At 39.8% G+C, this 21,781-nt stretch overlaps 1 protein-coding gene and 2 non-coding genes across 3 annotated transcripts in view; 2 read left to right on the top strand and 1 right to left on the bottom strand.

Moving 5' to 3' along the window:
- Positions 1-5,196: 5,196 nt before the first annotated feature.
- LOC130983560 (small nucleolar RNA R71) lies at positions 5,197-5,300 on the top strand. The gene has a single exon (XR_009087544.1). It is a non-coding gene; the product is annotated as a small nucleolar RNA R71 (small nucleolar RNA).
- A 6,535-nt stretch (positions 5,301-11,835) lies between these two features.
- LOC130980743 (uncharacterized) overlaps positions 11,836-21,781 on the top strand; it is a 47,560-nt gene continuing 37,614 nt past the window's right edge. Inside the window, exon 1 of the mRNA XM_057904393.1 lies at positions 11,836-12,690. Within this exon, the coding sequence (XP_057760376.1) occupies positions 11,836-12,690 (855 nt within the window). The remainder of the gene's footprint in view (positions 12,691-21,781) is intronic.
- LOC130984709 (small nucleolar RNA R71) lies at positions 21,642-21,749 on the bottom strand. The gene has a single exon (XR_009088624.1). It is a non-coding gene; the product is annotated as a small nucleolar RNA R71 (small nucleolar RNA).

Raw genomic sequence — 21,781 nt, 5'->3', positions numbered from 1 at the left:
CACTGGGCAGTGAGCTTGAAGGTCTCTCAACAGAAATTTGCTTGGAGATTTGCCCGATTTGCCTCTCTAGGCTCTTCATGGAAGCCTCATGGTTTTTGGTTGTCATTTCCTGGTATTTCATCATTTTGTCTATCAAGGTCTCCAGGTTAGTGAGTCTTTGGGATTCAGGTGGTGCTTGTGGTGGGTTGTGAGATGTGAGTGGTGGATGGTGGGCATTTTGGTTAGTGGGTTGGTTATTGGATTGGTACTGGTTGAGATTGGAGTAGTTGTTTTGAGGTTTTCTGTAAGTGTTTTGGTTAGTTTGCTGCTGGTTGTAATTTTGGTTGTTTCTTGGGTTGTTTTGGTTTGAGTTCCTCTGCCATGGTTGTTGGTTTTGGTTGTGAGTGTCTCCCCATCTGAGGTTGGGGTGATTCTTCCATGAAGGGTTGTAAGTATCACCATAGACTTCATTTGGACTAGAATGCATGTACTGGACTTGTTCTTGCTGTTGCTCCTCTTGAATTTCTTCATTTTGCCCCCATGTAGTTGATGGTTGGCTAGTGTTAACTGCTGCAACTTGGAGGCTATCAATCCTCTTGGTCATTTGCTCAAATTGTTGTTGAATTTGCTGTTGCATCATCTTGTTTTGAGCCAAGATTGAGTCCACTCCTTCTAGCTCCATTACTCCTCTCCTTTGTGATGGTTGGCGGTTTCTTTGATGAGCAAAGAAATATTGGTTGTTAACCACCATATCAATGAGATTTTGAGCCTCCTCTGCAGTTTTCATGAGTTGCAGAGAACCTCCAGCTGAATGATCCAAAGCTTCCTGGGATTTCAATGTTAAGCCCTCATAGAAATTCTGCAGCTTATCCCACTCAGTGAACATTTCAGGAGGACATTTCCTGATTAGAGCCTTGTATCTCTCCCATGCCTCATGGATGGGTTCAGCCTCCATTTGTGTAAATGTTTGTACCTCTGTCTTCAACCTTATGATCCTTTGAGGTGGGTAAAATTTGGCAAGGAACTTGGTTACCAAATCATCCCAATTGTTGATGCTGTCTCTTGGAAAAGATTCCAACCATTGAGTGGCCTTGTCCCTGAGAGAAAATGGGAATAGCAATAGCTTGTAGCTGTCAGGGGGCACACCATTAGTTTTGACAGTGTTACAAATCATCAAGAAAGTGGATAGGTGTTGGTTCGGGTCTTCAAGTGGTCCTCCACCGAAAGAACAATTGTTTTGAACCAAAGTGATGAGTTGTGGCTTTAGTTCAAAATTGTTTGCATTGACATTTGGAGCTAAGATGCTGCTTCCACAATGTCTAGGATTTGCAAAGGTATAGGAGGCCAAAACTCTCCTCTGGGGTGGGTTGTTATTGTTGTTGTCTGCTCTACCAAGTGGATTGGTTGAATGTTCCTCCATATCTTGGAATTCTTCTTCGGATTCCTCTTCTCCAACAATATTTTTCCCTCTTTCAGCTCTTCTTAACCTCCTGAGAGTTCTTTCGTCTTGTTCATGAAAATTGGGTGTGGTTCTTCTTGTACCTGACATACAAGTAGAGCATAAGAAACACACTAAACTAGTGACACTTCAATCTAATGCTGGATTGAAGTTTTAGTTAGTTTAAGCAAAAAATCAAACAGTTAGTGGGTTAATTGAAAATTAAAAGACAGAAAAGTAAAAGTGCTTGATCTAAACTACCACCTCACTTAATCATTGTCAATCTATTCAATCCCCGGCAACGGCGCCAAAAACTTGATGTGCGGAAAACGATCCGACACAAAACTCACCGGCAAGTGCACCGGGTCGCATCAAGTAATAATAACTCACGGGAGTGAGGTCGATCCCACAGGGATTGAAGGATTGAGCAATTTTAGTTTAGTGGTTGATTTAGTCAAGCGAATCAAGATTTAGTTGAGTGATTTGTGATTTGCAGAAATTAAATTGCATTGAAAGTAAAGGGAATGTGTAAATTGCAAGAAATTAAAGAGGGCAAGACATTAAAGTGCTGAATCTTAAAGAACAAGAAATTAAATGGCAGAAACTTAGAACACAAGAAATGTAAATTGCAGAATCTTAAATTGCAAGAAATGTAAATGGCTTGAATTGTAAAGGGAATTGGGAGTTGGATTTGCAGAAATTAAACGAGGAAAAGTAAATTGCATCAAACAGAAGAGTAAAAGGGGTTTGGGATTGAATCGGATATGAAGCAAAAAAGTAAATGAACATAGCAAGCAGTAAACAGAGAATTGAAGTGGGAAATTCAGATCTCAGGGGTCCAGAGACTAGAAAACCAAGTCTAGATCTCACTACCTTCCTTGATCCAACAAGAACAATTGCAAGGGAAATGTAAATTGCAAAGAAAGTAGATGAAGAGCAATTAACAGAAAATTTAAATTCAATTAAGCAGTAAAGAGACAGAGAGATCCAAGGATGAGATTGAAACAGAATTTCTTCAATTCTCCAACCCAAGATCCAAGCAATTGTAATTGAAATTGAAAGCAATAAAACTAAGAGGAAGAGAAGTGAATTCTCCTTCCCCGAGACTAAGAAACTCAAAATCACTCAATACCCAAAAAACTATTCTGAAAACATCAAAGAAAAAGCTCAAAAGAAAAAGCTCAAAAGAAAAAGCTCTAAAGAAAAAGCTCCCCTAATAACTTGAATTCTATCCTATTTATACACTTTCTTCAAATGATCTTCAAGCCTTGAGTTGGGCCTTTGCTCTTGGTGGAATTGGGTTGAGAGAGGCCTTGGTTGATTGCTCTTGGAGTTTGGAGAGGAATCAAAGTGAACCAATTAAACCGGGTTGAAGTTTTGCAAAAGTTTGAGTAAAAGTTTGAGTAAAAGTTTGAGGCTAACTTTTACTCTAACTTTTACTATCAGTCTCCATGCTTTGCTGCTATCCACGTTGGGGCAAAAGTTAGGGGTCTAACTTTTGCTCTAACGTTGGCCTCCTTATGTGTACTTATGGCGCCAACGTTAGCCCAAAAGTTAGAGGCTAACGTTGGCGCAAACTTTTGGTGCCCAGGGAGAAATTCTCATGCGCCAACGTTAGCCCAAAAGTTAGAGGCTAACGTTGGCGCAAACTTTTGGTGCCCCAGGGAGTGTTTTGCATGTGCCAACGTTAGCCCAAAAGTTAGGGGCTAACATTAGGGCAAACTTTTCGCCCAAAAGTTTGTGCAAAAGTTTGAGGCTAACTTTTGGTCCAGCTTTTTGCTTCCTGGTTCATTTTCACTTGTTCCATTATCCTCTCTTTACTCCTAGCCATTCCTTCTTGCTTCAACCTTTCTCCAAGCTTTCTTCACCTATCATTAATCAACCAAACACATCAAAGCTATGCTTAAAATCATGAGATATTCATTCTTTCACAATATGCAACAAATATAGCATAAAACCTCATGAAATTGCATTAATTCATCTATGGTTGATTCAATCAAAGGAAGCATAAAAATCTACCCAAATTGGCTTGCTTAGAGCTCAAGAAAGTGCATAATTCAAGTGAAAACAAAAGAAAAAGACTAGTGAAACTAGGCTAAGATGACTTGTCATCACACCCAACACCAAACTTAGAGTTTGGATATGGGGGTTCAACACCAAACTTAGAGTTTGGTTGTGGCCTGCCAACACCAAACTTAGAGTTTGATTGTGGAGGCTCTGTTTGACTCTGTATTGAGAGAAGCTCTGCATGCTTACTCTCTCTTGTTACAGAAGGATAGCCGTGTGCCTTAAACACAAGGTAGTCCTCATTCAATTGAAGGACTAATTCTCCTCTGTTAACATCTATCACAGCTTCTGCTGTGGCAAGGAAAGGTCTTCCAAGGATGATGCATTCATCCTCCTCCTTCCTAGTGTCTAAGATTATGAAATCCGCAGGGATGTAAAGGCCTTCAACCTTTACCAACACGTCCTCTACTAATCCATAAGCTTGTCTTACTGACTTGTTTGCCAACTGTAATGAGAATAAGACAGGCTGTACCTCAATGATCCATAGTTTCTCCATTATGGAGAGCGGCATAAGATTTATGCCTGACCCCAGGTCACACAGAGTCTTGTTAAAGGTCATGGTGCCTATGGTGCAGGGTATTAAGAATTTCTCAGGATCTTGTTTCTTTTGAGGTAGAGTTTGCTGAACCCATGTATCAAGTTCATTAATGAGCAAGTGAGGTTCACCTTTCCAAGTCTCATTACCAAATAACTTGGCATTCAGCTTCATGATGGCTCCTAGATATTGAGCAACTTGCTCTCCAGTTACATCTTCATCTTCTTCAGAGGAAGAATAATCTTCAGAGCTCATGAATGGCAAAAGGAGATTTAATGGAATCTCTATGGTCTCTATATGAGCCTCAGATTCCTTTAGGTCCTCAATAGGGAACTCCTTCTTGTTTGAGAGACGTCCCAGGAGGTCTTCCTTACTAGGATTTTTGTCCTTCTCCTCCCTTGTGCATTCGGCCATATTGATTACATCAATGGCCTTGCACTCTCCTCTTGGATTCTCTTCTGTATTGCTTGGGAGAGTACTGGGAGGAGTTTCAGTGACTTTCTTACTCAGCTGGCCGACTTGTGCCTCCAAATTTCTGATAGAGGACCTTGTTTCACTCATGAAACTTAAAGTGGCCTTAGACAGATCAGAGACTAATTTTCCTAAATTAGAGGGACTCTGCTCAGAATTCTCTATTTGTTGCTGAGAAGATGATGGAAAAGGCTTGTTATTGCCTAGCCTGTTTCTTCCACCATTATTAAAGCCTTGTTGAGGCTTTTGTTGATCCTTCCATGAGAAATTTGGATGATTTCTCCATGATGAATTATAGGTGTTCCCATAAGGTTCACCCATGTAATTTACCTCTGTTATTGCAGGGTTCTCAGGATCATAAGCTTCTTCAAAAGCTGCCTCTTTAGTACTACTGGATGCATTTTGCCATCCATTCAGACTTTGAGAGATCATGTTGACTTGCTGAGTCAACACTTTGTTCTGAGCCAATATGGCATTCAGAGCATCAATTTCAAGAACTTCCTTCCTCTGAGGCGTCCCATTATTCACGGAATTCCTCTCAGAAGTGTATATGAATTAGTTATTTGTAACCATATCAATAAGTTCTTGAGCTTCTGCAGGCGTTTTCTTTAAGTGAATGGATCCACCTGCAGAATGGTCCAATGACATTTTGGAAAACTCAGATAGACCATAATAGAATATATCTAATATGGTCCATTCTGAAAACATGTCAGAAGGACACTTTTTGGTCATCTGCTTGTATCTTTCCCAAGCTTCATAGAGGGATTCACCATCTTTTTGTTTGAAGGTCTGAACATCCACTCTAAGCTTGCTCAGCTTTTGAGGAGGAAAGAATTTATCCAAGAAGGCTGTGACCAACTTATCCCTGGAGTCCAGGCTATCTTTAGGTTGTGAGTCCAACCATGTTCTAGCTCTGTCTCTTACAGCAAAAGGGAAAAGCATGAGCCTGTAGACTTTAGGATCTACTCCATTCGTCTTTACAGTCTCACAAATCTACAAGAACTTAGTTAAAAACTGGTAAGGATCTTCAGATGGAAGTCCATGAAACTTGCAGTTCTGTTACATTAGAGCAACTAATTGAGGTTTCAGCTCAAAATTGTTTGCTCCAATGGCAGAAATTGAGATGCTTCTTCCATCAAATTTGGACGTTGGTTTAGTGAAATCACCAAGCGTCCTTCTTGCATTATTGTTGTTGGGTTCGGCTGCCATCTCCTTCTCTTGTTCGAAAATCTCAGAAAGGTTGCCTCTAGATTGTTGTAATTTAGCTTCTCTTAGTTTCCTTTTTAGAGTCCTTTCAGGTTCTGGATCAGCTTCAACAAGAATGCCTTTTTCGTTGTTCCTGCTCATATAGGGAAGAAAAAAACAAGAAAAGGAAGAGAAATCCTCTATGTCACAGTAAAGAGGTTCCTTATTGTTAGTAGAAGAAGAAAGGGAATAAAGAAAGGAGAATCCAAACAGAAGGGTAAGGATAGGGGTAGTGAATTGGAGATGAAGAGAGGTGAAGAGAAGTGTTAATAAATAAATAAATAAATAGAAGAAGAGAAGAGTGGGAGAATTCGAAAATAATTTTGAAAAAGTAGTTAATGATTTTCGAAAATTAAAGATAAGATATAATTAAAATTAAAATTTAAAACAATTAAAAAGAATTTTTGAAAAAGAGATGAGATATTTTCGAAATTTAAAGAGGGAAAAGTAGTTAGGTGGTTTTGAAAAAGATAAGAAACAAACAAAAAGTCAAATAGTTAGTTGAAAAAAATATTAAAATCAAATTTAAAAAGATAAGAAGATAAGAAGTTAGATAAGATATTTTGAAATCAAATTTTTGAAAAAGATAAAATTTTGAAAAAGATATGATAAAAAGATAAGATAAGAAGATATGATAAAAAGATAGGAATGAAAAAGATTTAATTTTTAAGATTAAAATTAATTACTTAACTAACAAGAAACTAAAAGATATGGTTCTAGAATTTAAAGATTGAACCTTTCTTAACAAGAAAGTAACAAACTTCAAATTTTTGAATCAATCACATTAATTGTTAGTGTAATTTCGAAAATTTGAAATAAAATTAAGAAAAAGATTTTGAAAATAAATTTTAAAAATTTTGAAAATTATAAAAAAATGAAAAAGATTTGATTTTTGAAAAAGATTTTGAAAAGATAAGATTTTTAAATTTGAAAATTTGACTTGACTTGTAAGAAACAACTAATTTTAAAAATTTTTTGACTAAGTCAACTCAAATTTTCGAAAATCATGAGAAAATTAAGGAAAATATATTTTTTATTTTTTTTGAATTTTGAATGATGAGAGAGAAAAACATAAAAATGACCCAAAATATGAAAATTTTGGATCAAAACACATGATGCATGCAAGAACACTATGAATGTCAAGATGAACACCAAGAACACTTTGAAGATCATGATGAATATCAAGAATATATTTTTGAAAAATTTTTTATGCAAAGAAAACATGCAAGACACCAAATTTAGAATTCTTTAATGCATGGACACTATGAATGCAAAAATGCATATGAAAAACAACATACAACACAAAACAAGAAAACATCAAGATCAAACAAGAAGACTTGTCGAGAACAACTTGAAGATCATGAAGAACACCATGAATGCATGAATTTTCAAAAAATGCAAGAAAAAATTTTAAAGCATGCCATTGACACCAAACTTAAAAATTGACTCAAGACTCAAACAAGAAACACAAAATATTTTTGATTTTTATGATTTTATGATTTTTTTGTATTTTTATTATTTTTTTCGAAAATTATATTTTTGAAAAACGAAAATAAAGAAAAATTTTTGAAAGAATTTTGAAAACTTTTTTTTTTGAAAAGAAAATTACCTAATCTGAGCAACAAGATGAACCGTCAGTTGTCCATACTCGAACAATCCCCGGCAACGGCGCCAAAAACTTGGTGCACGGATTTGTGATCATCAACAATGGCTCCAATAGTTTGGTAGCTCTCACATGTGAATTACACTTAGTCACAACTCCGCACAACTAACCAGCAAGTGCACTGGGTCGTCCAAGTAATACCTTACGTGAGTAAGGGTCGATCCCATGGAGATTGTTGGTATGAAGCAATCTATGGTCATCTTGTAGATCTCAGTCAGGCGGATAATAATTGGTTATGGGAAATATAAAGAGATACTTGCTTAAATAATAAAGGATAGAAATACTTATGTAAATAAATGGTGGAAATTTCAGATAAGCGTATGGAGATGCTTGTCCCTGTTGAATCTCTACTTTCCTACTGCTTTCATCCAATCCTTCTTACTCCTTTCCATGGCAAGCTGTATGTAGGGCATCACCGTTGTCAATGGCTACGTCCCATCATCTCAGTGAAAATGGTCCAAATGCTCTGTCACAGTACGGCTAATCATCTGTCGGTTCTCAATCAGGTTGGAATAGAATCCCGTGATTCTTTTGCGTCTGTCACTAACGCCCAGCCTTCAGGAGTTTGAAGCTCGTCACAGTCATTCAATCCCGGAATCCTACTTGGAATACCACAGACAAGGTTTGACTTTCTGGATTCCCATGAATGCCGCCATCAATTCTAGCTTATACCACGAAGTTTTTGATTAAGGAATCCAAGAGATATGCGCCCGGTCTAAGGTAGAACGGAAGTGGTTGTCAGTCACACGCGTTCATAGGTGAGAGTGATGATGAGTGTCACAGATCATCACATTCATCAAGTTGAAGTGCAACGAATATCTTAGAACAGGAATAAATCGAATTGGATAGAAAATAATAGTAATTGCATTGAAACTTGAGGTACAGCAGAGCTCCACACCCTTAATCTATGGTGTGTAGAAACTCCACCGTTGAAAATACATAAGTGAAAGGTCCAGGCATGGCCGAATGGCCAGCCCCCATGATCTGAGAACTAAACGTCCCAAGATCTAACGTGGTCAAAAGACAACTAGTACAATAGTAAAATGTTCTATTTATACTAAACTAGCTACTAGAGTTTACAGAAGTAAGTAATTGATGTATAAATCCACTTCTGGGGCCCACTTGGTGTGTGCTTGGGCTGAACTTGATCTATCCACGAGCTGAGGCTTCTCTTGGAGTTGAACGCCAAGTTGTAACATGTTTTGGGCGTTCAACTCCGGTTTGTGACGTGTTTCTGGCGTTTGACTCCAGACAGCAACATGGAACTGGCGTGGAGCGCCAGTTTACGTCATCTAATCACGAATAAAGTATGAAGTATTATATATTTCTGGAAAGATCTGGATGTCTACTTTCCAACGCCGTTGAGAGCGCTCAATTTGGAGTTCTGTAGCTCCAAAAAATCCATTTCGAGTGCAGGAAGGTCAGATTCCAACAGCATCAGCAGTCCTTTGTCAGCCTCCTATCAGAGTTTTGCTCAGGTCCCTCAATTTCAGCCAGAAAATACCAGAAATCATAGAAAAACACACAAACTCATAGTAAAGTCTAGAAATGTGAATTTAGCATAAAAACTAATGAAAACATCCCTAAAAGTAACTAGATCTTACTAAAAACTACCTAAAAACAATGCCAAAAAGCATATAAATTATTCGCTCATCATGATCCGTCTGCCATCTCTAATGAGAATATGGCAGGCTATACCTCAATGATCCCCAGCTTCTCCATTACAGAGAGTGGCATAAGATTTATGCCTGATCCTAGGTCACACAGAGCCTTCTAAAAGGTCATGGTGCCCATGGTACATGGTATTAAGAATTTACCAGGATCTTGTCTCTTTTGAGGTAGAGTTTGCTGAACCCAAGTATCTAGTTCACTAATGAGCAAGGGAGGTTCACCTTCCCAAGTCTCATTACCAAACAACTTGGCATTCAGTTTCATGATGGCTCCTAGATATTGAGCAACTTGCTCTCCAGTTACATCTTCATCCTCTTCATAGGAAGAATAGTTTTCAGAGCTCATGAATGGTAGAAAGAGGTTTAATGGGATCTCTATGGTCTCAATATGAGCCTCAGATTCCTTTAGGTCCTCAATAGGGAACTCCTTCTTGTCTGGGAGATGTCCCATGAGGTCTTCCTCATTGGAATTCATGTTCTCCCCTTCCTCTCTAGGTTTGACCATTTTGATTTTGTCAATGGCCTTGCACTCTCTTTTTGGATTCTCTTCAGTATTGCTTGGGAGAGTACTAGGAGGAGTTTCAATGAATTTCTTACTCAGCTGGCCCCCAAATTTCTGATGGAGGACTTTGTTTCACTCATGAAACTTAAAGTGGCCTTAGACAGATCAGAGACTATGTTTGCTAAGTTAGAGGTGCTCTGCTCAGAATTCTCTGTCTGTTGCTGAGAAGATGATGGAAAAAGCTTGCTATTGCTGAGCCTGTTTCTTCCACCATTGTTAAAGCCTTGTTGAGGCTTCTGTTGATCCTTCCATGAGAAATTTGGATGATTTCTCCATGAGAAATTATAGGTGTTCCCATAGGGTTCACCCATGTAATTCACCTCTGCCATTGCAGGATTTTCAGGATCATAAGCTTCTTCTTCAGAAGATGCCTCTTTTGTACTGTTGGATGCATTTTTCCATCCATTCAGACTTTGAGAAATCATGTTGACTTGCTGAGTCAACATTTTTTTCTGAGCCAATATGGCATTCAGAGCATCAATCTCAAGAACTCCATTCCTCTGAGGCATCCCATTATTCACGGAATTCCTCTCAGAAGTGTACATGAACTGGTTATTTACAATCATGTTAATAAGTTTTTGAGCTTCTGCATGCATTTTCTTTAGGTGAATGGATCCACCTGCAGAATGGTCCAGTGACATCTTAGATAACTCAGATAGACCATAGTAGAATATATCCAAAATGGTCCACTCTGAAAGCATGTCAGAAGGACACCTTTTGGTCATCTGCTTATATCTTTTCCAAGCTTTATAGAGGGATTCACCATCTTTCTGTTTGAAGGTCTGAACATCCACTCTAAGCTTGCTCAGCTTTTGAGGAGGAAAGAACTTAGCCAAGAAGGCCGTGACCAGCTTATCCCAAGAGTCCAGGCTATTTTTAGGTTGTGAGTCCAACCATGTTCTAGCTCTGTCTCTTATAGTAAAAGGGAAAAGCATGAGCCTATGAATCTAACAGCGGCGCTAACAGTGGCGCCGCCGTCGTCACCCACCCCCTCTGCCTTTCCCTATCATCCCTCTTCTTCTCCCTGTCACCATCCTCTACCTCTCTTCCCTTTCTCTTTTCGGACAAACCACACGCCGCCGTCGACCACCCTCCGACCGCCGCTGATCTCACTCTCCCATCTAACCTCACTCCCTCGTTCACACACACACAACCACCCACTCACTTGCCCCGCTGCTCTCCTCCCCCACCGGCGCGCCTCTGCTGCTCCGCCGCCGTGAGGTCCTCCTCACTTCCTGTCATTCTTTCTGCCGTCACCACCTTCTAAGGCGGCGACTCTGCTGCTGATTCAACCCTCATCCATCCCAGCTCCATTTCCATTTTCTGCTCTGCCCCAGGTTACTGGCCTCAACTCTGTTTCCTTTAATTTTCTTTACTGATTGATTTTAGTTAATTAGAATGTAGTTTCTGCATGCTAGGTTAGATAGATATATCTACTGTTAGGTAGCTAGGACTGGATAGAGGATTCTAGGCCTGATAAGTGCTCCGTTTGTGCATAATCTGCTGTTTGTTTCCTTGGGTGCTGTATGATTGGTTTTGGGTTGCTCTTTTCTGCAATTTGTGTTGCTGAATGCTATCTCATTGCCGTTGTGCTTAATTGATGTTGTAATCATGCTGTTTGTGCTATTTTGCTATCCGGGAATATCCACTTTTAAGCCGAGATGCTGCCCAATTTTCAAGAAATTTAATTTTATTTTGGTCTTTATTATAATTTTGGGCTAATTCCCGTTACTTTCGACTTCCGGGATTTACATTAAACATTGTGAACTTGATTTCTATGTCTAGCCACAACCCCTCTTTTATTGAGCCTAAATATCATCATACCACTAATTCACTTTTCTAACTTACTAATTTCTTTAACCATTTGACTTCCACTCACATTTAACCCTCTTTAACCATTCTTTCAAAAAAAGTATGATGATAGCATTGCTTAATGAATTAGAGCTGTTGACTTTAGTGGACATTGCATTCTTGGTTTACTTGTTCGCTTATGCTTACTTGTTTACCAATTTACCTATCAAGTTCAGTTCACATCATGATTGTTTATTGGCCAAGTGATATCCTGAACATGCTTTCTTTGCTTTGTGCTAAGTGCTTCATTGCTTATATTCTATCATACTTTTCAGGATGTCGGATAAAGAAAAAGCTATAGCCACTACCTCCAAGAAAAGAAAACATTCTACACCCTCTATTCATTCCATTTACATGAATTATGCTAAGAATCCATTGAATGATGAAGAAAAGGAAAATCAGTTGCTACCTTCTACTGATGCAACCAAGTTTCCCAATCTTTACTGTGACCTTCGCCTTTCTAAGTATTGGACGAAGAAACTGAATACTAAGAAGAAGCTTGTCCTTCCTAATGATGTACGACGATCAATTACTAGTCGGATCCTAGAGTTGGGTATGGACTTTGTTGATAGGGATTTGGGAGATATCAACATCTCTTGGGTGAAGAAATTCTATTGCAACTTCTTCCGTCCCACTTTGGATTCAGTTCAGTTGAGGGGTAGAGAGGTTATGATCACTGAGACTGCTATTGAGGAGGCATTGCAGTGCAGACATCTTCCTGATGGCACCTGCGCCCATCAACAGGCTGAGTTAGCTATTCACAGCATGACCTTTGACTATGAGGTGCTTAGGCGGGTAATCGGTTTACCAGATGCTACTTGGGTCATGGATGCGAACAACACTAAGCCTAAAGAGATGCTCTTTGCTCAGCTGACTAGAGAGGCCAAGACTTGGCAGATGATATTTGCCCACTATGTCTTACCCACCACTCACTTCTCTGAGATCCCTATGGAGATGCTACTTCTGATTGGGTGTGTTATGGAGGGGAAGGAAGTTTATTTTCCTCAGTTGATCCGGCAGTGTATGTGGCGGGCGCATATTCGTGGCTTACTTCCATTCCCTACTTTGGTCACCAGTATGGCCGCCCTAGCTGAGGTCCCCTGGTTGGATGATGATGTGACACCACCACCCCCAGATGACGATGACAAGGAGGTTACTATTCCTTGGGGTGGTTGGGTGCACGAGAAGCCCCCAGCCAGACGCCGGTTGGTGTGCGAAATTGTGATCACTACTTTTCACAACTCAAATAATCCCTAGTAATGGCCCCAAAAACTTGGTGCTCAATACCAGGGCATAAACACAACTTTGCACAACTAACCAGCAAGTGCACTGGGTCGTCCAAGTAATAAACCTTACGCGAGTAAGGGTCGATCCCACGGAGATTGTTGGTATGAAGCAAGCTATGGTCACCTTGTAAATCTTAGTCAGGCAGACTCAAATGGATATAGATGATATATGAATAAAACATAAAGATAAAGATAGAGATATTTATGTATATCATTGGTGAGAGCTTCAGATAAGCGTATGAAGATGCTTGATCCCTTCCGTCTCTCTGCTTTCCTACTGTCTTCATCCAATCCTTCTTACTCCTTTCCATGGCAAGCTTATGCAAGGGTTTCACCGTTGTCAGTGGCTACCTCCCATCCTCTCAGTGGAAATGTTCAACGCACCCTGTCACGGCACGGCTATCCATCTGTCGGTTCTCGATCAGGCCAGAATAGAATCCAGTGATTCTTTTGCATTTGTCACTAACGCCCCGCCCTCAGGAGTTTGAAGCACGTCACAGTCATTCAATCATTGAATCCTACTCAGAATACCACAGACAAGGTTAGACCTTCCGGATTCTCTTGAATGCCGCCATCAGTTCTTGCCTATACCACGAAGACCCTGATCTCACGGAATGGCTGGCTCATTTGTCAGGCGAGCGCTCGGTTGTCAGGCGATCAACTATGCGTCGTGTATCAGGAATCCAAGAGATAAACATTAGAGCCTCGTTTGCTTGTAGAACAAAAGTGGTTGTCAGTCACTTTGTTCATAAGTGAGAATGATGATGAGCGTCACATAATCATCACATTCATCAAGTTCTTGAGTGCGAATGAATATCTTAGAATAAGAACAAGCGGAATTGAATAGAAGAACAGTAGTAATTGCATTAATACTCGAGGTACAGCAGAGCTCCACACCTTAATCTATGGTGTGTAGAAACTCCACCGTTGAAAATACATAAGAACAAGGTCTAGGCATGGCCATGAGGCCAGCCCCCAGAACATGATCAAAGGATTCAAAGACCTAAAGATGATCTAAGATCCCCAGATGAAAATACAATAGTAAAAGGTCCTATATATAGAGAACTAGTAGCCTAGGGTGTACAGAGATGAGTAAATGACATAAAAATCCACTTCCGGGCCCACTTGGTGTGTGCTTGGGCTGAGCATTGAAGCATTTTCGTGTAGAGACTCTTCTTGGAGTTAAACGCCAGCTTTTATGCCAGTTTGGGCGTTTAACTCCCATTTTGGTGCCAGTTCCAGCGTTTAACGCTGGGAATTCTGAGGGTGACTTTGAACGCCGGTTTGGGCCATCAAATATTGGGCAAAGTATGGACTATCATATATTGCTGGAAAGCCCAGGATGTCTACTTTCCAACGCCGTTGAGAGCGCGCCAATTGGGCTTCTGTAGCTCCAGAAAATCTACTTCGCGTGCAGGGAGGTCAGAATCCAACAGCATCTGCAGTCCTTTTTAGTCTCTGAATCAGATTTTTGCTCAGGTCCCTCAATTTCAGCCAGAAAATACCTGAAATCATAGAAAAACACACAAACTCATAGTAAAGTCCAGAAAAGTGAATTTTAACTAAAAACTAATAAAAATATACTAAAAACTCAACTAAATATACTAAAAACACACTAAAAACAATGCCAATAAGCGTATAAATTATCCGCTCATCACAACACCAAACTTAAATTGTTGCTTGTCCCCAAGCAACTGAAAATCAAATAATATAAAAAAGAAGAGAATATACTATAGACTCCAAATTATCAATGAAACTTAGCTCCAAATTAGATGAGCGGGACTAGTAGCTTTTTGCCTCCGAACAGTTTTGGCATCTCACTTTATCCTTTGAAATTCAGAATGATTGGCTTCTTTAGGAACTCAGAATCCAGATAGTGTTATTGATTCTCCTAGTTAAGTATGATGATTCTTGAACACAGCTACTTTATGAGTCTTGGCCGTGGCCCAAAGCACTCTGTCTTCCAGTATTACCACCGGATACATACATGCCACAGACACATAATTGGGTGAACCTTTTCAGATTGTGACTCAGCTTTACTAGAGTCCCCAATTAGAGGTGTCCAGGGTTCTTAAGCACACTCTTTTTGCCTTGGATCACACTTTATTTATTTCTTTTTCTCTCTTTTTCTCTCTTTTTCTCTTTTTCCTTCTTTTTTTTTCGTTTTTTTTTGTATTCACTGCTTTTTCTTGTTTCAAGAATCATTTTTATGATTTTTCAGATCCTCAGTAACATGTCTCCTTTTTCATCATTCTTTCAAGAGCCAACAATTTTAACATTCATGAACAACAAATTCAAAAGACATATGCACTGTTCAAGCATACATTCAGAAAACAAAAAGTATTGTCACCACATCAAACTAATTAAGCTAGTTTTAAAGATGAATTTGAAATCCTGTACTTCTTGTTCTTTTGTGATAAAAACAGTTTTCTTTTAAGAAAGGTGATGGATTCATAGGACATTCATAACTTTAAGGCATAGACACTAAGACACTAATGATCATAAGACACAAACATAGACAAACATAAGCATGAAAATTTCGAAAAACAAAAGAACAAGGAAATTAAAGAACGGGTCCACCTTAGTGATGGCGGCTTGTTCTTCCTCTTGAAGATCCTATGGAGTGCTTGAGCTCCTCAATGTCTCTTCCTTGTCTTTGTTGCTCCTCTCTCATGATTCTTTGATCTTCTCTAATTTCATGGAGGAGAATGGAGTGTTCTTGGTGCTCCACCCTTAGTTGTCCCATGTTGGAACTCAATTCTCCTAGGGAGGTGTTGATTTGCTCCCAATAGTTTTGTGGAGGAAAGTGCATCCCTTGAGGCATCTTCATGAGGAGGAGGATCTCTTGTTTGCTCCATCCTTTTCTTAGTGATGGGCTTGAGGTCATGCCTTCTCAGTTGAATCGGCTTCCCTCTTGAACTTCTCTTCCATTGGGCGTCCTCTTCACAGATATCTATGAGGACTTGGTCTAACCTTTTGATCAAAGTTGACCCTTCTTCATGGCCACAACTTCATAGAAGTGGTCTTGATGCACCCTTGAGATGAATCTCTCCATCTCTCATGACTCGGAGGTAGAAGCTTTTGCCTTCCCTTTCCTCTTTCTAGAGGTTTCTCCGGCCTTGGATGCCATAAATGGTTATGGAAAAACAAAAAGCAATGCTTTTACCACACCAAACTTAAAAGGTTTGCTCGTCCTCGAGCAAAAGAAGAAAGAAGAGAGTAGAAGAAGAAGAAAATGGAGGATATGAAGGAGGCTTATGTTGCGGCCAAAGGGGGAAGAAGTAGTGTTTAGGGTGTGTGAAAATGAAGGAGGGATGTGAGTGGTGAAGAGGATAGTGGGATTTGATAGGTGAGGGGTTTTTGGGGAAAAGTGGTAGAGGTGATTGGTGAATGGGTAGAGAAGAAGAGAGAGGGTGGTGGGGTAGGTGGGGATCCTGTGGGGTCCACAGATCCTGAGGTGTCAAGGAAAAGTCATCCCTGCACCAAATGGCATGCAAAAATGCGTTTTGAGCCAATTCTGGCGTTAAACGCCGGGCTGGTGCCCATTTCTGGCGTTTAACGCCAGGTTCTTGCCCTTTCCTGGCGTTTAACGCCAGTCTGGTGCCCCTTTCTGGCGTTAAACGCCCAGAATGGTGCCAGACTGGGCGTTAAACGCCCACCTGCTAGCCTTACTGGCGTTTAAACGCCAGTAGGTTCTTCCTCCAGGGTGTGCTGTTTTTCTTCCTGTTTTTTTATTTTGTTTTTGCTTTTTCAATTGATTTTATGACTTCTCATGATCATCAACCTACAGAAAACATAAAATAACAAAGAAAAATAGATAAAATATAACATTGGGTTACCTCCCAACAAGCGCTTCTTTAATGTCAGTAGCTTGACAGAGGGCTCTTATGGAGCCTCACAGATACTCAGAGCAATGTTGGAACCTCCCAACACCAAACTTAGAGTTTGAATGTGGGGGTTCAACACCAAACTTAGAGTTTGGTTATGGCCTCCCAATACCAAACTTGGAGTTTGACTGTGGGGGCTCTATTTGACTCTGTTTTGAGAGAAGCTCTTCATGCTTCCTCTCCATGGTGACAGAGGGATATCCTTGAGCCTTAAACACAAAGGACTCCTCATTCACTTGAATGATCAGTTCACCTCTATCAACATCAATCACAGCCTTTGCTGTGACTAGGAAGGGTCTGCCAAGGATGATGGATTCATCTATGCACTTCCCAGTCTCTAGGACTATGAAATCAGCAGGGATGTAATGGTCTTCAATCTTCACCAAAACATCCTCTACAAGTCCATAAGCTTGTTTTCTTGAATTGTCTGCCATCTCTAGTGAGATTCTTGCAGCTTGCACCTCAAAGATCCCTAGCTTCTCCATTACAGAGAGAGGCATGAGGTTTACACTTGACCCTAAGTCACACAGAGCCTTCTTGAAGGTCATGGTGCCTATGGTACAAGGTATTGAAAACTTCCTAGGATCTTGTCTCTTTTGAGGTAATTTCTGCCTAGACAAGTCTTCTAGTTCTTTGGTGAGCAAAGGAGGTTCGTTCTCCCAAGTCTCATTTCCAAATAACTTGTCATTTAGCTTCATGATTGCTCCAAGGTATTTAGCAACTTGCTCTTCAGTGACATACTCATCCTCTTCAGAGGAGGAATACTCATCAGAGCTCATGAATGGCAGAAGTAAGTCCAATGGAATCTCTATGGTCTCATTTTGAGCCTCAGATTCCCATGATTCCTCATTGGGGAACTCAGTGGAGGCTAGTGCACGCCCATTGAAGTCTTCCTCAGTGGCGTTCACTTCCTCTCCTTCCTCTCCAAATTCGGCCATGTTGATGGCCTTGCACTCTCCTTTTGGATTTTCTTCTGTATTGCTTGGAAGAGTACTAGGAGGGAGTTCAGTAACTTTCTTGCTCAGCTGTCCCACTTGTGCCTCCAAATTCCTAATGGAGGACCTTGTTTCAGTCATGAAACTTTGAGTGGTTTTGATTAGATCAGAGACCATGGTTGCTAAGTGATGAGCGGATAATTTGTATACTTTTTGGCATTGTTTTTAGTATGTTTTTGATATCTTTTAGTTAGATTTTAGTACATTTTATTAGTTTTTATTTAAAATTCACTTTTCTGGACTTTACTATGAGTTTGTGTGTTTTTCTGTGATTTCAGGTATTTTCTGGCTGAAATTGAGGGACCTGAGCAAAAATCTGATTCAGAGACCAAAAAGGACTGCAGATGCTGTTGGATTCTGACCTCCCTGCACTCGAAGTGGATTTTCTGGAGCTACAGAAGCCCAATTGGCGCGCTCTCAACGGCGTTGGAAAGTAGACATCCAGGGCTTTCCAGCAATATATAATAGTCCATACTTTGTCCAAGATTTGATGGCCCAAACCCGCAAAGCAATCCGGCCTCAGGAATTCCAGCGTTAAACGCCGGAACAGGAATAAAAGTTGGAGTTAAACGCCCAAACTGGCATGGGAGCTGGCGTTTAACTCCAGAAAAGTTCTCTACACGAATTTCCTTGATTGCTCAGCCCAAGCACACACCAAGTGGGCCCGGAAGTGGATTTTTATGTCATTTACTCATCTTTGTACACCTAGGCTACTAGTTATCTATAAGTAGGACCTTTTACTATTGTATTTGTATCGAGACTTTGGTAGCTATCTTTGTTTTATGCTATCTTAGACCTCTGGGAGGCTGGCCATTCGGCCATGCCTAGACCCTGTTCTTATGTATTTTCAACGGTGGAGTTTCTACACACCATAGATTAAGGGTGTGGAGCTCTGCTGTACCTCGAGTATTAATGCAATTACTATTGTTCTTCCATTCAATTCCGCTTGTTCTTTTACCAAGATATCACTTGTTCTTCAACATGATGATGGTGATGATTGACGCCCATCACCACTCTCACCTATGAACAAGGTGATTGACAACCATTCTTGTTCTACAAGCATTCGAGGCTTAGTGAATATCTCTGGATTCTTCGGAGTCTTCGTGGTATAGGCAGGACCTGATGGCAGCATTCAAGAGAATCCGGAAGGTCTAACCTTGTCTGTGGTGTTCTGAGTAGGATTCAATGACTGAATGACTGTGACGTGCTTCAAACCCTGAGGGCGGGGGCGTTAGTGATAACGCAAAAGAATCACTGGATTCTATTCCGCGCCTGATTGAGAACCGACAGATGAATTCCGCTATGCCGTGACAGGACATATGCAATCGCTTTCACTGAGAGGATGGGAGGTAGCTGCTGACAACAGTGAGACCCTATACGAGCTTGCCATGGAAGGGAGTAAGAAAGGATTGGATGAAGGCTGTAGGAAAGCAGAGAGACGGAAGGGAAGGCATCTTCATACACTTGTCTGAAGCTCATACACCAATGATATACATAAGTATCACTATCTTTATCTTCTATGTTATTTTCGTTCATCACCATATATCTGAGTTTGCCTGACTAAGATTTACAAGATGACCATAGCTTGCTTCATTACTAACAATCTCCGTGGGATCGACCCTTACTCACGTAAGGTTTTATTACTTGGACGACCCAGTGCACTTGCTGGTTAGTTGTGCGAAGTTGTGTAATGCCATGGTATTAAGCGCACCAAGTTTTTGGAGCCATTACCAGGGATTATGAGAGTTGTGAAAAAGTATAGTTCACAATTTCGCCGACCAAGTTTTTGGCGCCGTTGCCGGGGATTGTTCATGTTTTGAGCAAGCTTTTGGTAACATCAGAGCCAAGATCCGGCAACAACATCAAATTTTTGGTGTTATTGCCCGGGATTGTTTAGGCTGGACAACTGACGGTTCATCTTGTTGCTTAGATTAGGTATTTTTTTTTCGAAATTCTTGAAGGTGAATTCTAGAGTTTCATGATGATTTGTTGAAATCTGGCTGGCTGAGAAGCCATGTCTAATCTGATTGGACCGAGGTTTCAACTTATCACCACAAGAGCTTGTTGATTTCGTATCAATCTTGCTGTTGGAGCAGTGATTTGCTAAGGCTTGGCTGACCTTGGTCATGTCTAGTGTTTTGGACCGAAGCTTTCTTTGAAAGCTTGGCTGGCTGTGAAGCCATGTCTAATTCCTGGACCGGAGCCTTAGACTAGCATTGCACTGATTCCTGGAATTCTCATTAAGAATTTTGATACTTTTTTCACTTAATTTTCGAAAAATACAAAAAAATTTGCAAAACCATAAAATCCCAAAAATATTTCTTGTTTGAGTCTAGAGTCTCATCTTAAGTTTAGTGTCAAATGCATGTTTTTGTTATATTTTTCGAATCCATGCATATATTTCTTTGTTTTGATCTTTGAATTCTATTGACTTGAAGTATTTGTGTGTCTCATATGCATTTTCATGTTGTTAGTGTCAGTAGTACACAAACTGCTAAGTTTGGTGTCTTGCATGCATTGTTAATTGATTCCTTTTGCATTTTGATTATCAAAAAATCCAAAAATATTTTTAATTTGTGTCCTTTCAAGTCAATGATACAAAGAATTGAAGATTCAAAACATGCTGCAGAGGAATTATACAGAAAAAGCTGAGCATTCAAAAATGCCCAGTGAAGAAGGCAGACTGGCGTTTAAACGCCAGCCAGGGTACCTGGTTGGGCGTTTAACGCCCAAAAAGGGTGCATTTTGGGCGTTAAACGCCAGAATGTATACCATTCTGGGCGTTTAACGCCAGGATGGTGCAGGGGGAAGATTTGTTTTCAAATCAATTTTTTTCAAATTTTTCAAAATCAAATCTTTTTCAAATCAAATCTTTTCAATCAATGTTTTCAAAATCAATTTCTTTCCTTTTTAAAAGATACTTACTAACAATTAATGATTTGATTGAACATCACAAGATTGTTACCTTTTCTGTTGAGAAAGGTTTGAATGTTTCAAATCATATCTTTTCTTGTTAAGCAAGTCATTCATTTTTAAAATCATATCTTTTCAAATAGTTTTCAATCATATCTTCTCAATCACATTTTTTTAAATCTTTTTAACCACATCTTTTTCAAAACAGTTTTCAATCAAATCTTTTTAATTTCTAATTTCAAAATCTTTTTCAAAAATCACTTGGTTTCTTTTCCACTTTTATTTTCGAAAATTAATTAATGTTTTCAAAATAACTTCAAAATTTTTCACTTGATTTTCGAAAATAAACTTCCCTCCTTCCCACATCCTTCTATTTATGGAGTGCCACTCCTTCTCAATGCACAATTCGAACCTTATCTAACTAAAGTTCGAATTTATCTTCTCCTTCTTCTTTCTATTTCTCTTTTCCTCTGACACTTAAAGGAATCTCTATACTGTGACATAGAGGATTCCACATTTTCTTGTTCCCTTCTCTTTCATATGAGCAGGAGCAAGGACAAAGGCATTCTTGTTGAAGCTGATCCTGAACCTGAAAGGACTTTGAAGAGAAAGCTAAGAGAAGCCAAAGCACAACTCTCTTTAGAGGACCTGACCGAATTCTTCAAGGAAGAAAACATGGCAGCAGAAAACAACAACAATGCAAACAATGCAAGGAAGGTGCTGGGTGACTTTACTGCACCTACTCCTGATTTTTATGGGAGAAGCATCTCTATCCCTGCCATTGGAGCAAACAACTTTGAGCTTAAGCCTCAATTAGTTTCTCTAATGCAACAGAATTGCAAGTTCCATGGACTTCCAATGGAAGATCCTCATCAGTTTTTAGCTGAATTCTTGCAAATCTGTGACACAGTCAAGACTAATGGGGTTAACCCTGAAGTCTATAGACTGATGCTATTCCCTTTGCTGTAAGAGACAGAGCTAGAATATGGTTGGACTCTCAACCTAAAGAAAGCCTGGACTCATGGGAAAAGCTAGTCAATGCCTTCTTGGCAAAATTCTTTCCACCACAAAGATGGAGTAAGCTTAGAGTGGAAGTCCAAACCTTTAGACAAAAGGATGGAGAATCCCTCTATGAAGCTTGGGAAAGATACAAACAATTAATCAGAAAATGTCCTTCTGACATGCTTTCTGAATGGAGCATCATAGGTATTTTCTATGA

The sequence above is a fragment of the Arachis stenosperma genome, chromosome 5 (genome assembly GCF_014773155.1).
Source record: "Arachis stenosperma cultivar V10309 chromosome 5, arast.V10309.gnm1.PFL2, whole genome shotgun sequence".
NCBI lineage: Eukaryota > Viridiplantae > Streptophyta > Magnoliopsida > Fabales > Fabaceae > Arachis > Arachis stenosperma.
Note: the sequence above shows the minus strand (reverse complement) of the source record. Positions and strands in the feature narration are given on the sequence as shown.